This window comes from Musca domestica, unplaced genomic scaffold (assembly GCF_030504385.1).
Source record: "Musca domestica strain aabys unplaced genomic scaffold, Musca_domestica.polishedcontigs.V.1.1 2, whole genome shotgun sequence".
Classification (NCBI taxonomy): Eukaryota; Metazoa; Arthropoda; class Insecta; order Diptera; family Muscidae; genus Musca; species Musca domestica.
The window spans coordinates 43,391,947-43,408,609 of NW_026712249.1; the positions used below are offsets into that span (position 1 = coordinate 43,391,947).

At 34.7% G+C, this 16,663-nt stretch overlaps 1 protein-coding gene across 1 annotated transcript in view; it reads left to right on the top strand.

Moving 5' to 3' along the window:
• The first annotated feature begins 278 nt into the window (after nucleotides 1-278).
• Nucleotides 279-16,663, top strand: part of LOC101893069 (otoferlin-like) — a 159,852-nt gene continuing 143,467 nt past the window's right edge. Inside the window, exon 1 of the mRNA XM_059122189.1 lies at nucleotides 279-731. Coding sequence (XP_058978172.1) covers nucleotides 653-731 — 79 coding nt within the window. The 5' untranslated portion in view covers nucleotides 279-652. The remainder of the gene's footprint in view (nucleotides 732-16,663) is intronic.

Genomic DNA, 16,663 nt, shown 5'->3' on the forward strand with positions numbered 1-16,663 from the left:
CACATAATGGTTTTAAGCTAAAAGGATTTCTGTAATCCCGAAACATAAGAAGGACAATACACAAACAACAATAAAATGTGTAAAATATAATGGAAGAAATTCGGAAATGTTCCAAAAAAAAATACATTTTATTTGATCCCTTCAAGGCAAAGCTAAACAATTTAAAACACATTATGTCAAAATTTAAGAACATTTTAAACAACATTATTTTATTCCCCTTTTGAATGGCATTAATTGTACAAACTTCTATTTTTTCTACTTTTTTTCCAGACTCAATTCATCACATAGAGAGAAAAAGGCAAATGTTGTCTGTTTAAAATAATACTAACACGCATTCACTCAACACACAATAATACCATCAAATGGAAACCCAACAAAGCAATATTTTACTACAAATATCAAAAGTTCATTTGAGATATTTCAAGTGTGAAATAACTTCTTGAAACTCAACATCTCAACCACAGCCTCCTACAAACATTTTTAAAACAGAAGTTTTACAAAAATAAAATCAACACCAACAACACCAAGTTAAAATAACATTTCTACACCAATTTGTTCAAAACAAATTAAAAAGCAATAAACAACATTTAGAGAATACAACAACAATACCAACAAATATATCATCGGCCCCAAAGGAAAAAAAAACCTCAAGATGTCGTTGACCATAAAAGTTATACAGTTTCAAGTGCCCAAAGCCAAATCGAATCTCATAGCACGAGTGGAATTTCGAGGTGAGTAAAAGTTTGTTTTTATTATTATTTATTTAATTATATTTATAATTTAAGTACAACAAGCTCATCGGGGTTTAATCATTACATAAGGTGACTGTATTTGACGAAATCTAACAGTTTTCGATTTGCTACGCAATAGGTTTCCCCGAGTTCGGCAGGACTCTCCCGACTCGTATTAAAGGGGATGTGAAAAGCAGGATGTTGGTAGTTATAATTGTAAATTTTTAAAAACTTTTTTTCGAGGATTAACAGAGTTAAATTTGTGATTTTTTTATACCCTACAACACTATGTGTTGGGGGTATTATAAGTTTGATTGGACAAAAAATTATGTAACACCTCGAAATATTGGTTTCCCCCACAGGAAAGTATATATGGATCTTCCTATATCGCCGAGCTGAGTCGATCTAGCTATGTATTATTTCTAGCTATTTTTTGCAGCCGTTATAAAGATCATAAATAGAAACCAATAGACACGAAATCTAGCGTGAAGTTAGAGTTTAGGACAGCGGGTAGAATGGACCACTACTTTTGAAAAAATACAAACATTACTTACACAGAAGGCGAACTTCTGCTTTTTTTTGCTGATTTCGTTGACGAATATAGCCAAATATCGTAGACAAGAAGATCATATAGATGAGTCTAAATTTAGAGATACAGAGGGGCCTCTTGATTTTGGATATTATCGCAAAACACGACGGAGTGCGTAAATATTGAGCAAATGTCCCTAAAAATTCTAAGGGTAATATGTGGGCAGTGCTCCGTGACATAATTTCAAAAGCGAAAACTTCCAAAATGGATTTGGACATAAAGGGGCTTCGAACATATTGCAGTGTTGTAGGGCATCATATGGTCGGCCCCACACGACTGTAGCCTTTGCTTACTTGTTTTTTTATATTTTTTCAAGGGCTATTTTTCAAGGGCTATTTTTCCATGATTATTCAAGGAATGTTCCAACAGTCGTGGAAGGAAGGATTGTCATGGATTTGATTTTTAATAAAATATTCATGGACAGTCGGAGCTCCAGTCATGGATTTTGTAATAATAATTTTGATTAACTAATCTGAAAGCATTATTAGGGCTGTAGTCGCGGATATTATTTTTATTTTTGAAGGATTTTTAGTGCTGCAACAGTGGATTATTATTAATATTTTTCAAAAGATCTCGTAGCTCCGGTACTGAATTTCTTAATTATATTTTCAAGGGCTTGTTTTTAAAAGTTTAATAGGGCTGAAATCACAGATTTTCAATACCATTTTTCAAGAGTTAATTTTGAAGAATTATTAGTACTTTTATCGTGTATTTCTAATAATATTCGTGAAGAAATATTGGACCTCCAATCGTAACTTTTGACTAATATTTTCCAAGGACCATGATAAAAGGATTATTACCGCTGTAATCGTGGATTTTTAAATAATATTTTTCGGGGACTATTTTTGAAGGATTTCCAGGGCGGCAAACGTGTACTAATTAAAATATTGACACTCTGGGTCGATTTATTCATGTCGGTCCGTCTGTCCGCCGTTCCATGTATTTTTGTAAACAAAGTACAGTTCGCATTTATTACCCGATCCAGATGAAGTTTTGCACAAATAATTTGTTTGGCCCAAGAACGAACCCTATTGAAATTGGAAATAATCGGTACAAATTTAGATATAGCTCCCATATATATCTTCGTCCGATTTGCTTTTTATTGTACACCCAACGTGTAATATCAGCCCGAATAGTATGGAATTTTGCACACACAACCAAATTAGGCCTGAAAATAAGTATGCCAAATTTGATCGGTTCAGATATAGCTATAGCTCCCATATATATTGTTCATCCGATTTGTTGTTTTTGTGCTCCGCAGCCGTAGTATGCACTCTGTAACAACAATATTTGGGGAAATATATCAAATACAGCTCAGAAATACATTTGCTAAATTTTATCGAGATCGGTTCGGATTTGGATATATCTCCCATATATAACTTCTTCCGATGTACCTTTTATTGTGCAACAAACGTCTAATATTTGCCCAAATGGGATGAAATTTGGCACTTACGACCGAATTGAGTCTAGAAGCTAGTATGTGAATTTTGGTTCAGGTGAAGATTGGTTCAGGTATAGCTATAGCTCCCATATAAATTGTTCATTCGATCGGTCGGTCCCGCCCGACTTTAAGACTTTCTTTCTTTTTCTTTTTTTGTCAAGGACATTTGTTCAAGGATATGATTTTGTTGTTAAAAAATAATTATCGTTTATTTAAAAACCACGTTTATTTATTAAAGGAGAAAGATGGCACAGTTTAAAAGGGGTCAAGGCAGGGTATACTATGGTTTCGAAAATAGTAACCAATACTTATCAGTTCTTTCGGTTTTAGTCTGGGGATAGTTTTCCGAGGAGCTATTTAAAATTAACTCTTATGACAAAAATTAAAAGTGATTTTTAATCAATTTTTAAGGACAGTCGGAGCTCCAGTCGTAGATTTTGTGATAAAATTTTTGAAGGAATAATTCAGAAGTAGTATTAGGGCTTTAGTCGCGGATTTTTAATGTTTATTAGTGGACGGTGGATTTTTATTAATATTTTTCAAAAGCTGTATGGGCTCCAATCTTGAATTTTTAATTATATTTTTAAGAGGTTATAAGGGCTGTAATCACAAGGGTATACTAAGTTCGTCATTCCGTTTGTTACTTATAAAAAGAATAATTGTATTATTGGGTATAAAATTATTCTTTCGATAAGGATATAATTTTGTAAATTTTTTCTATATTCCTGATCAGCGTAAAATTGTGAGACGAGTTAGCCCTGTCCGCCTATTGTAATCACGCTAGAGTCAAAACGAATATAGATAGGAAGTTTTAAATTTGCACCGATATGTTTTTGGTCTGCAGGCAGCTCAAGTAGGCTATATCGGTAGTTTATTATTATATTCGGTAGTTTGATGATTTTAGCCGCATTTTTTAATGGAATAGTCTGAAAATCCACACAAAGAGTTCCCTCTGATTACTTTACCCCCTGGAAAAGAATTGTCTATATAGGTATACGTTTTAGTATAGCACCCATATAACGCTACCCCGAGATATTTAGTATTTCCAGGATTTTCGCGACATATTTTTAACGGAAATTTCGTATTTTAAGTTCGTAATGGGTACTACAACAATTGACAGAGAATTATCTATGAAGGTCCACGTTTTAATATAGCCCCCATACAACGGTACCTCCCCTTATTAGCAACATTATTTACCGGAATTGAAGTTCGAAATAGTTACTACAGCCTATTACAAAATATTACTTATCCAGCATCTCGTCTTCGTATAAAGGTTTTAATTTAAGCGGTATTTTTTTTATTTGTATCGCGGATTTTAGAGTTTAATTACCTTTAAAGGATTATCGGGGATTTTTAGGATTTGGATTTTTAGAATTTTTTGAAGGACTTTCCAAGCTTTAATCGTGTGTTTTTAAGTATATTTTATAGACCATATTTAAAGGATGATCATAGTTCTCGAAGCTTTTACCTTTTTGGATTTTTAAGAATATTATTCATGGCTTTATTTAAAGATTTAAGAATATTGTTTAAACACAACTTTTTAAGGAGTCATAATTGTCGTTTTGCTTTGAATACTTTTAAGGAGTATTATTCAAGAGTAAGAATATTTTTCAAGGAAAATTTCTAAGGTATTATCTGTTTTGACCGTTTTTACGAATATTTCAAGGGTCATTTTAAAGGTTTATCATAGCCGTAATCTTTGATTTTGGCGAATAGTTGTATGGATCATTTAAGGAATATTTAGTGAACCAGTTTCAATGAATAAATTATACAAAAATGCATTTTTGCAAAAAAAAAAAAAAAAAAAACAGTAAGGAAAGGTCAAAAGTCGGGCAGGTCTGACTTTACCCTACATCACTATCCGTATTTAGTAGAGCACATAACAAAAAAGTTTATATTGGGAATTTTTGTGAAGTAGATCATACCAAATCATACCATATTAGATCAATAGATATACCGGACGTTTTTCAGCAAATGGAAAAATTCGTTTGAATATGTAAAACCTTATCTAAATTAGGCTGATATTACATATATGGTGAACAATAACTGTACAATCGGATGAAGATGTATATGGAAGGTATATACAAATCTGAACCGATCTCGATAAAATTTGGTATAGGTGTGGCGGCCGGAAAGTACTCAATAATAATTTACTTTAAAAATATTATTTTTATGTGATCAAGTCATCTTTGATTTTGTATTTTTCTTTTTTCGTCAAGTTAGCCTTGACTTTCAGTTTTTGTATTTGGCCACAACAATTTAATTTTTTTAGTTTAATGTTTAATTTCCAAAAGACAAAATAGAACTCTCTAGAAAATGTAAAAATTATTTTGTTGTCACCAAATACAAAAACTGAAAGTCAAGGCTAACTTGACGAAAAAAGAAAAATACAAAATCAAAGATGACTTGATCACATAAAAATAATATTTTTAAAGTAAATTATTATTGAGTACTTTCCGGCCGCCACAGTGCTGGATCTGACTTCCAGTATCGAATATCATTTTTGGGAAGTACATATTACGTATGAATTGACATCAAATCGGATGAAATTTGTGGGAGTATAGACATATCTGAACCGATTTTCACCCAAGAGTTGAAATTCTAGTTTCTAGGCTGAATTCCGTCGGAAGTGCCAAAATTCAGTTCATTTTAGCTTATATTATCGACTTAGTGCACAATGAACTGAAAATCGGATAAAGATATATGTGGGAGCTATATCCAAATCTGAACCGATCTGGACAGTATTTCAAACACTTATTTCAGAACTGTGTCTGATATCTTATACCAAAGACAATTGGTGCAGAGTGCATATTATGCTTATGAGGGATAAATCAGATAAAACATATATATGGGAGCTATAGCTATATGTAAACCGATTTTCAGTCGGAATTCAGGTCATTTGGGTTGATGTTAGCCATTTGGAGTTCAATAAACCTTATATCGGATGAGGATATATATGGGAGTTATATCCAAATCTGAACAGATCTCGATAAGATTTAACAGAAATATTTTTAAGCTCTAGAAGTTATATGGTACCAAATATAATTTTTGTGGAGTGCATATTACGCAATTAGACCCAAACTCAGATAAAACACATATGTGGAAGCTATAGCTATATCTGAACCGATTCTCCACAAATTTGATGTACTTACTTCTAGACTAAGCTCGGTCGGATGTGCCAAAATGCAGGTCATTTCGACTGATATTGGCCATTTAGTGCACAATTAAACCGAAATCGATTGAAGATATATGGGAGCTTTTTCTAAATCTAATTCGAATAACACCTATTTCAAAAGGGGTCCGCCCTTGGGCCAAACAAATATTATTTGAACAATTTCATCTCAATCGGATCAAAAATGCGACCTGCATTTTGTTCACCAAAATACATGGACGGACTGACATGCATAGATCGACACAGAAAGTTATTCTATGAAGATCATCAAAAGTAACTATGGATCTATATCGCTTCCTTCTCCATGTTACAATCAAATGCACAAAGACATATGTGGTGCAGGGTATAAATAGGCGTATTTAGAAGCACTCCACACCCATACCTTAAAATAGTTGACCCAGTTTTTTGGTTACCTTATTGTGGATAGTTTACAATCAAACTCCATTAATATTTGACATTTTGGTGATGACATAAATGGTTTTTTGACCAAGAAATTCGAATTACGTACCACTGTAATTTATTCCTAAAAACAACCTACACAATCTAAAGTTTTCCTAACATGTCTCCCAAATATCATGAATCTCTCTTGCATTTAGTTTCTTAAAACTACACAATTAGTTTGTCACACCCCCACACATTAGACTGAACGCACATTAAAAAACTTTATTTTTCATGACATAAAATATTGCTTCTCATGAAGCATTCCAAAGAGAACACAAATAGCTGACACCATTCATGCAAGCATTTTATAATGAGATGGCACTTAAAATCATACACTTCTGCACTTGATCTTCTTCCGAGCCATAAAAAGTAATGCCAGTACCTGAAACTATTTTAAGACATCAATAAAATAAATGTCAAAAAATTTTCGTCTTTTGTTCAAGTTCATCATGAATGGAAGGCAAGAAACAAAAACAAACAAAAAGAAGAAGAAAAACTATATATCTTTCAGCTCAAAAATATTTCAACTTTTACGGAACATGATGCTTGTGTCATTCACACCATTCAATGCCCAAGTGAGTGAGTGAAAGTTAGTCAGTCCCTTTTGTGTCCACCAAAAAGAAAAGAGAAAAACAAAAATCCGCCATTGCAAAGTTGTTGAAAATATCCTTCATGGATATTAATGGACGTTTTTGGTCCTTCACGGAAGAATGTACTATGTGTGTATGGGTGTGTATTTCTGAGCTTCTAGGTTATTATTAGTACATAATGTTGCAAAAGTGTCGTGGTAGATATATTCATGTATCTAGTAGGAGAAAATAAAATATATAAGGCACATAAATATAAAACTGTTTTTGAAGGGTTGCAGAAGATATTTTAATGTTAAATAAAAACAAAATTAGATGAAATAAATAAGCTGTAGTGTTTTCAAAGGGTTTGAATGCTAGTATTTGTTTAATGACCTTCTAATTACTCATTAACAGATGTCTTATAAAAGAAAATGAGACAATGATTCTTCCAGACAAGGTATTGGACAGCGTCTCAAATCACAAAAATATAAAAATTTTATGCTATATAACTTATGTTTTTTATAACCTCCACCATGCTGTGGAGGATATATTAACTTTGTCATTCCGTTTGTAACTACTCGAAATACTCATGCCAGACCCAACAAAGTAAATATATTCTTGACCAAGGCCGAATTCTAAGTCGATTTAGTGATGTCCGTCTGATATCTCCCACACATAAGCTATCTTTCGAACGAATTGAGATAGAAGGCTACAATTTTGCACACATCTTTATCTTGCCAGTAGGCAAATTTAAATTCGTAAATGGACCATGTAGGTCCACGTTTTCATATAGCCCCCATATAACGGTACCCCCTATATTCGGTATTTTGAGGATTTTAGCGACATTATTTACCGGAATTGTTTCAAATTTCGCATTTGAAGTTCGCAATGGATACTACAGGCTATGACAGAAAATTGTCTGTGCAGGTCCACATCTTCGTATAGCCCCCACATAATGGCACCTCCCTATATTCGGTATGTTGATGATTTTAGCGACATTATTCACCGGAATTGTTTCAAATTTGGTATTTTAAGTTCGTAATGGGAACTACAGCCTAAGACAAAAAATTGTCTATGCAGGTCCAGGTCGTCGTATAGCCCCCATACAACGGCACCTCCCTATATTCGGTATTTTGATGATTTTAGCGACATTATTAACCGGAATTGTTTCAAAATTGGTATTTTAAGTTCGTAATGGGAACTACAGTCTGTGACGGAAAATTGTCTATGCAGGTCCAGGTCTTCGTATAGTCCCCATATAACGATACCTTCCAATATTCCGTATTTTGATGATTTTAGCGTCATTATTCACATGAAATGTCCAGGTCTTCGTATAGCCCCCATATATCAGTATCTCCCTATATTCGGTATTTTGACGAGTTTAGGTACAATACTCACCGAAATTGTTTGAGTTGTCGTATTTGAAGTTCGTAATGGATGCCACAGCCTATGACAGAAATTTGTCTATGCTGGTCCAGGTCTTCGCACAGCTCCGATATAACGGCACCTCACTATATACGATATTTTGATGATTTTAGCTACATTATTCACCGTTTATTGCAAGTTTCGAATTTGAATATGATAATGGCTTATAACAAACAATGCCTATGTAGGTTCACGTCGTATAGACCCCAATATAACGGCTATATTTGGTATTTTTAATATTTTAACAGAATTTTTTAAGGATTTAATTTTTTGAAAATTTCCAAATTCGTTCTGAACGGTGGAGGGTATTAAAAGTTCGGCCCGGCCGAACTTAATGCTTTTTAACTTATTTTTATTTTAGATTTTTAAATGTTGACTCCAAGTAGTAGTGGTGTCCATTGGAATAGCTGTATTAGAAATTCGCCGAGCTTTAAATTATTCGAAAATTGATGTTTTTTTTTTTCTTAATTTGTATACCCTCATTAGATATAGAGGCTATCTATTATTTGTTACGGCCAGAACGTGATTTACCGAAATAACGATTTTAGACCCTAGGTCTCTTTGGATCAAATCAATTTCAGGACATTTGGAGTCGATCTAGCGATGCCCGTCCCTCCGTCCGTCTGTCTGGCTGGTGCGCACGATAACTCTCAAAGGAAATATCCGATTTGATCCATACTTAATACATCATAATATTTTTGTCAAACTTATATCAAGCTCGGATGTGGGCAACATGTCGAAATTTTCAAAAAATATTTTGCTGCACAGAAAGGCAAGGATAAACCGATTTTGCTCCAACTTTGCAAATCCTAATATTTGCATCAGTGTTAGTTCAAAAGCATAAATGGACAATATTGGTCCACTCCATCAAGTACCTCCCCCACAAAGGGTCAACATTTTCAATAATTACAACTCTTACAAAATATTATGTAAGAGTCCTATTGCCTTCAAATTTCACACATCCCAAAGATCTGGTGTTAAGATGGAATATATCGGCCCACTCATTCTGGTACCTCCCACACAAAAGGTCGAAATTTTGAGCATTCATTAAGCTCATAAGATGCAAAATTAACATCCGATTCCATTTAGACTTAGCACATCTGATTATTTCTATCAACGCAGGATCTGTTATAAAAACGATAGAGACAGGACCATTCTTTCTGGTACCTCCCCCACAAAAGCCCAAATTTTTGAATAACCAAAACGTTTATAAAATCCGAAATAAGCATCAGGTTCTCTTTATAATTCACACTTCCCATTATTTCTACTAACACAAGATCTGTTGTAAGGATGGGATATATCGGCCCTTTCCTTCTGATACCTCCCCCACAAAGGCTCAAAATTTTGGATATCCATAAAGCTCGTAAAACGCGAAATTAACATTCGATTCCATTCAGACTTCGTAGATCCCAATTTTTCCATCAACACAAGATGGTCAAAGTTTTGAATAACTTTGAAGCTAAAGCTATATCTGAACAGTTTTTCAAATATGATGTTCTTGTTTCTAGACTGAATTCTGTCCAATTTGCCAAAATTAAGGTCACTTGGACTGATATTGGCCATTTGGTGCACAATTAACTCGAAATCGATTGAAGATACATCTATATGGGAGCTATATATTAAAAATCTGACATACATTTGGCAAAGGTATTTCTATGATGTATCTGATATCTGGTACCAAATATCATTCTTGAGGGGTGCATGTTACGAATGTGAGGGACTTAAACAGCAAACATTTGTATGGGAGCCATAGCTATATATGAACCGATTTTCTCCAAATTTAATGTACTTGCTTCTAGACTGAATTCGGTCGGATGTACCAAAATCCAGGCTATTTGGACTGATATTGATCATTTGGTGCACAATTAACCCGAAATTGGTTGAAGATATAAATTTGAAATGATTCTCATCAATTTCAATAGGGTCGTCTTTGGACCAAATAAATATTTTTTGGAAAATTTCATTTCAATCGGATGCTAAATGCGACCTGCGACCGACAAAAATACATGGACAGACGAACGGACTGCCAGAAAGTGATTCTATGAAGATCCTCTAAAATAACTATGGGTCTATCTCGCTTCCTTCTCCATGCTACAAACAAATGCACAAAGACATAATACCTTACCACTATGTGGTTTAAGTTATAAAAATTTATAATTTATAAAAAAACTATGTTCCCTTGCAGAACTTTCGAGATTTAAACCCAACTGTTTAATGAGAACCCCCTCAACTAGCCCTGACAAATTATTTTGAAAAATTGCCAAATTTCGCATAACAATGCCATGGCTACGTGACATTTCAACGCCATGACTTTTCTCACTCGCTTCTTGCAATGAATTCGAAATGTCCTCTCTTACATCGTTCAATGAATTTTCTTTCACTCAGACGATATCCTTCAAAAATTCCATTACATTCCGGCACAATAACAATATTTTGGTGGGCACATTGTTTTGGTTTAATTAAAATTCCTCAAAATTAACATTTCCATTATCAGGCAAACGATGAATTGTTCTGCTGTATGTCTGCAGCATGGCAGTGTACGTGCTTATCTAGTAAGGCAGTGGAAGAGGGGGAGGTTAAGAGAGCCATCGCATGCCACAAACATTTGGCGAATCCTTTGTCATTTGAAAAATGCAAACGAAAGAAAGAATCTAAACACAAGGCACACGAAAAAAGTGAAAGTCACTTGCACTACTGACTGCGTGACATACTTATCTGCGATAGTGAGTGTGTGTGTGGTGAGTATCTCTGTGTTTATTTGTAACGCCTCCTCCCCCTCCTCCTCCAAAACAGCAAAAAAGAAAAACTGAAAAACTTGTTATCTACCACTTAGTACATTTTAGAGAAGGATGAGCATTCCTATTGTCAGCGTATTGTTTGGCTAACCAGATCTTTGAATAGCAAAGCATAACGAGGAATATTTTTTTTTGTTGGCATTCTCTTGGGACCCTTGGACAGACAGCCAGACACACAAACAAATGGCGCAGCACGAACGTGGAATGAACAATTTATGAATGAACATTTTATCACACACGCAAGCGAAGAAAATATTATTTAGTTCTGCCAAAAGTGTGAGAATGATAAGGTTTCACTTTGATTAGCTAGCCAGGATAAAATTTGTGGGGTTGGTTGCAGAACCTGTTACAGGTTATATGACAAAAGGGAAATTACCGTAACATACTCCTCGGCATAGGAATTTGTGGATAATTTTACCCCACTCTACTACAACTGGACATTATACGTGTGCGTCAAGAGGTAGGGGGAGCTATGAACGTAATCAGTGGATGAAATGAATCTAGGTAATAATTGAGATATTCATTCTATGGACACGATATGATTATGAATAAATGAGGAACCAGTAAACAAAAATATAAAAAAGTAATTTGGAATTGACAGCGGATCAATTTGATAAAAAGATTTTTCGGAAACTGTGCATCAAAGGAAGGTATCAATCTTAATAGTTCTTTTATATTACAGAAGTTCACATTATACACAGCGACTTCGAACCCTTACTAAAAATCATGTATTGATGATAATAGGCTATCCTTAAAATCTGAATTTTTCAAATTTTATATTTCACGAATTGCATATTTTTTGAAAGGAAAAAATCTACCCTCAATGAGTCTCATTTGTTTGAAATTTGGAGCTGTAACCTTCAAAATACCGGTAACCAAAAAACACATAAACGTGGATGGATGTTATTTATTTTCAATATTGCCTTCACATAAGAATTCTGCTACTACAGTGTGGATATCGTCGGGAAGCCATTTGAACTACTAAAAATTCAGAGAGTTTTCTGCGTATCTGGCCATTTCTGGATTCAGATTTAGATATAGATATTGTGCAAGAAATAACCAATATCAGCCCAAAAGACCTGCATTTTAGCACATCTAGAAGCAAGTACATTAAATTTGGTGAAAATCGATTCAGATATAGCTATAGCTCTCATATATATGTTGTATCCGATTTGGGGGTTTATGTCCCTCACATGCGCAATATGCACTACACAAGAATGATATGTGATACCGAACATCAAATTTTATGGTGATATTGGGTACCGAACATCGAATACTGCTCCAAAATACCTCTGTCAAATTTTATCGAGATCGGTTTAGATTAGGATAAATCTCCCATATATATATTTATCCGATATCAGGCTTATTGTGCACCAAATGGCTAAAGGAATGAATTTTAGCAATTACGACTGAATTCATCCTAGAAACCAGTACTTAAAATTTGGTGTAAATCGGTTGGTGTAAATCGGTTCAGATAGAGCTATAACTTCCAAATATCGTTTTACCCGATTTTTGTTAAAAGTCCCTCACAAGCGTAATAAGCATCCCACAACAATGATTTTTGGTACCAGATATCAGACACAGCTCTGAAATAAGTGTATCAAATTTTGTCAAGATCGATTCCAATTTGGATATAGCTTCAGTCTAGAAGCAAGTACATCAAATTTGGTTCAGATATAGCTGTAGCTCCCATGTATATGTTTCATCCGATTTGGTGTTTAAGTCCCTCACATTAGTAATATGCATTCGACAACAATGATATATGGTAGAGCTCGGAAATATTTTTGCCAAATTTAGAGAACGGCTATGATTTGGATATGGCTTCCATATACCCTAAATCCGATTTCGATTTTTTTGTGCAAATAATGGCTAGTATCAGCCCAAATAGAGGGAATTGCGGGACGTACGTTTCCATTTTGTGGAACTCCGCTCAAATATACATATTTTTTAATATAATCTTTCTCGAAGTGACATCATGCACTCTACAGGGTGAGATAAAAAAAAACTGCAACAAAGTCAAACGCCATAATTTTTAAATTTTTTTTTAAATTTTATTGAATGAAAACAAAAAATGTCGGAAACAAATTTTAGAATAAGTTTAGATTTTTTCGAATTAGTCACCTTTGGTACGAATTATGGCCTTGAAACGGCCAATGAAACCGTCACACGCTGCCCGAATGTTTTTCTGCGGTATTTTTGCCCATTCCGGGCGAAGCGCTTGTTTAAGGTGATCGACACTTTGGTATTTTTTAGTGCAAACCTTGCTTTCGAAAAACTCCGGACACAATAGTCCAACGGATTGGTATCCATAGATTTTGGTGGTCATTGTGCGCAGGAAATGAAGCGAGGAACCTCATTTTGTAACCATTCTTGGTTGGCGCGCGCTGAGTGCGATAGTGCTGAGCCCTGTTGGAATGTCCAAGGTCTGCAAGCAAAATGTTTGCGTGCCCAAAGCTTTAATAAACCCTCCCGAATATTTTTGCGATAATATTCGACATTTATTCTGTTGCCACTGTCTTTTAATACGAGCAAAGAGCGACCATCGGTTGTTATGGCGGCCCACACCATCGGCGCTTGAGTTCTGGTGGCCAACCGAAACTGACCTCTTTGACAAGTAAACACGATCATTTTGTTTGTTTACCAACTGCTGGACAACGAATATTTTCTCATCGGAGAAAACCAAATTCGGTAGTTCACCACTTTCGGCCAAGCGAAGCAACTCTTTAGCTCTTTTGAGTCTTTTTTTTCTGTTGCGGTGTAAGTTCTTGCACTTTTTGGAATTTCAATGGCTTTACCCCGAGCTCATTTTTCAATATTTACCGAATGGAATATTGTGATATGTTCGCTCACCATTTTTTCGGCCACTGCGACGTGGGTTTCGATCAAGTCGCTTCTTTACCTTTCGAATCATTTCTGCTGATGTTGCTGCTTTCCTCCGTCCACTTACTTGACGTCGGTCTACGCTACCAGTATCACGGTAACGACCGATGGTACGAGACACAAAATATTTATTCTCATTTAAATGCTGTGCTCTAACGATAGCCACTTGCGGTTTTCCAGCCAAATATAAAGAAATCACACTATCACGCCTGAATTCAATCACCAATAACGTTTTGTCTGGAAAATTCTCATCAAAATGCGTTTGTACGTTTGTAAACAATACGATGAGCTGTCACTGGAATAATTTTAGCAGCTGTCGGACGAGTGGCTTAGAAATGACGGCAGTGTGAAGTTGCAGTTTTTTCATCTCACCCTGGATCTTCCTATCTCGCTGACCTGAGTCGATATAGCTATGTATGTCCATGTTAATATATAATCACGCTAGAGGTCGCAATTATGGCCCGATACTCACGAAATTGAAAATGGATGTAGGATAGGGTCAGAATAGAAGCCTGTCACAAAATATTTAAGGGTTGAAGTGGACCAAAAACAGAAACATTTCCTGATTTTGCTGTTGCTATACAGGCCACAATTATGAACCAATCGATGCGGAATTTTTCACGTTCAGAAGCCTAACAATTTGGATGGCAATCGAACAATCTTTAGCGGGTAAAATAAACCTTAACTTTTATGTCAAAAAAATACGAAAATCTGATCCGGACGAAAATCGGGCCTTAAATCTTTGATATAACGCAAAAAAAGAAGATAAAATGCTGATTTACAGTTAATTTTTTACAAAATAGGAACCAAAGCCTTGGGAATATTTTTTATCAAGAAAAACCCCTATATAAGGACTCTACCAAAACGTGAACCGATATATTCCAATTTATTAACATAACAATCTAGCCAGGGGCAGTATCCATGCCTGTAAAATATTTCAGAGATGATTGTAGATATCATTCGTGCTATTAGTATTTGGTGAATGAATGTGACTAGACTTCTGAAGTTTAGCATTAAGGTCTGAGATGAAACGATTATATTCGAATTTATTACTATAAGGAGAAAAATTGGATTGATTTTTGAAATTTGTCAGAGTTAACGAAATTCGAATTTACACTGGTGTGATAAATATTCCACACCGCTAGTGTTAAGTTACTATGAAAAAAGTACTACATTTTTTTCGTCCAGTGTTAGAAAAAGTCCTATATTAATGGGAAACTCTTATCCATTTCTTAAACCTGATTATAACCATATATAAAAGCAGCTAAGTTTGAGCGGGTTGAAGTTTAATACCCTCCACCATTTGGAAGGAACTTTGCAAAATAAAAAAAAAAAAAACAAATCCTTAAAAAATTCCGCTATAATTTTTAAATTCCGAACATCAGCTATACGAAAATGTGGACCTCTAGCGTCAATTATCCACCAGAGAAGGCGGTGCCTATTACATACTGCAAATAAGTTAAAAAATATTTTTAGCTAAAATCATCAAAATACCGAATATTGAGAATATCGTATATTAGGAGATACCCCGTACGAAGACGTGTATTTGTATAGGGAATTTTCTTCATAGGAGGTAGTAGCACATTAGAAACTTTAAATATTAAATGGGACTTTACGAAAAATTTGGACCTATGTAGACAACTCTATTTAAGGATGTTGACTACATGCTTGGAACGCAAACTGCCAATTTACAGCTAATTTTATTTAAAATTGTGACTAAAGCAATCAAAATATCTTTAATCTGTCGGTACAGTTATATGGAGGCTATACGAAAACGTGGACTTATCTAGGCCATTTTAAATACCAAAAGTCCTGCAAACCTAACGCACATCAGAGAAAATGTTATCAATCACGAAATGAGATGTACGCAACGGTTAACGAGGGGCTATCACAATTCTGTTTGCCCATGTCTGCCTTAATGTTCCACATTCGCTTTATCAGTAAAAGTGTATAATTCCAAAACTGGAACATATTCGGTGCAATTAAATCTTTCTCTTCTCCACAAATTTTAAAGTCTGTTTACATTTTATGTTGCCAATTAAATGATAATCTTCTTTAAAATTTTCTTTCAAAAGCCCAAGGTCTTCTCTCATCCTCTCTGTACCACAAAAGATTAAAACTAAATTAAATGTGACCATACAGCAACAACAACAATAATATTTTCTTGGCAAAAAGCCGTTAACGAAATCCAAACAAATAAATTTTCTTTGTTTTTATTTCATTTGTTGTGACTGTTTACGCCACTACGAAATACAGCCCACACCCCTCAAAGATTTACACTTCCTGCCGATACATTGACGTTGTTGTGGTAAAATAAAAGGTGAAATTGTGCGTAAGATTTTTATGGTTTAATCATATCACTGTTATCCTGAGGTGGAACATATATTTTCTGTTACAAGGCTTAGTGTGAAGCTGTTACTCCTTTTCCCATCATTTTCCACTTGTAAGCCAAAGATGACAAGCCATAAAAAACCTAGAAGCCTATCGTGTTATACCACACACACACACTTTAATATATACATAGATTACAAAAAGGAAATGCTGTTGAAAATGATTGTTGTTGATGCCTTCGAAATCGGATGTGTACGTATAACATGCAGCGGATGAGTCTGACGTGACT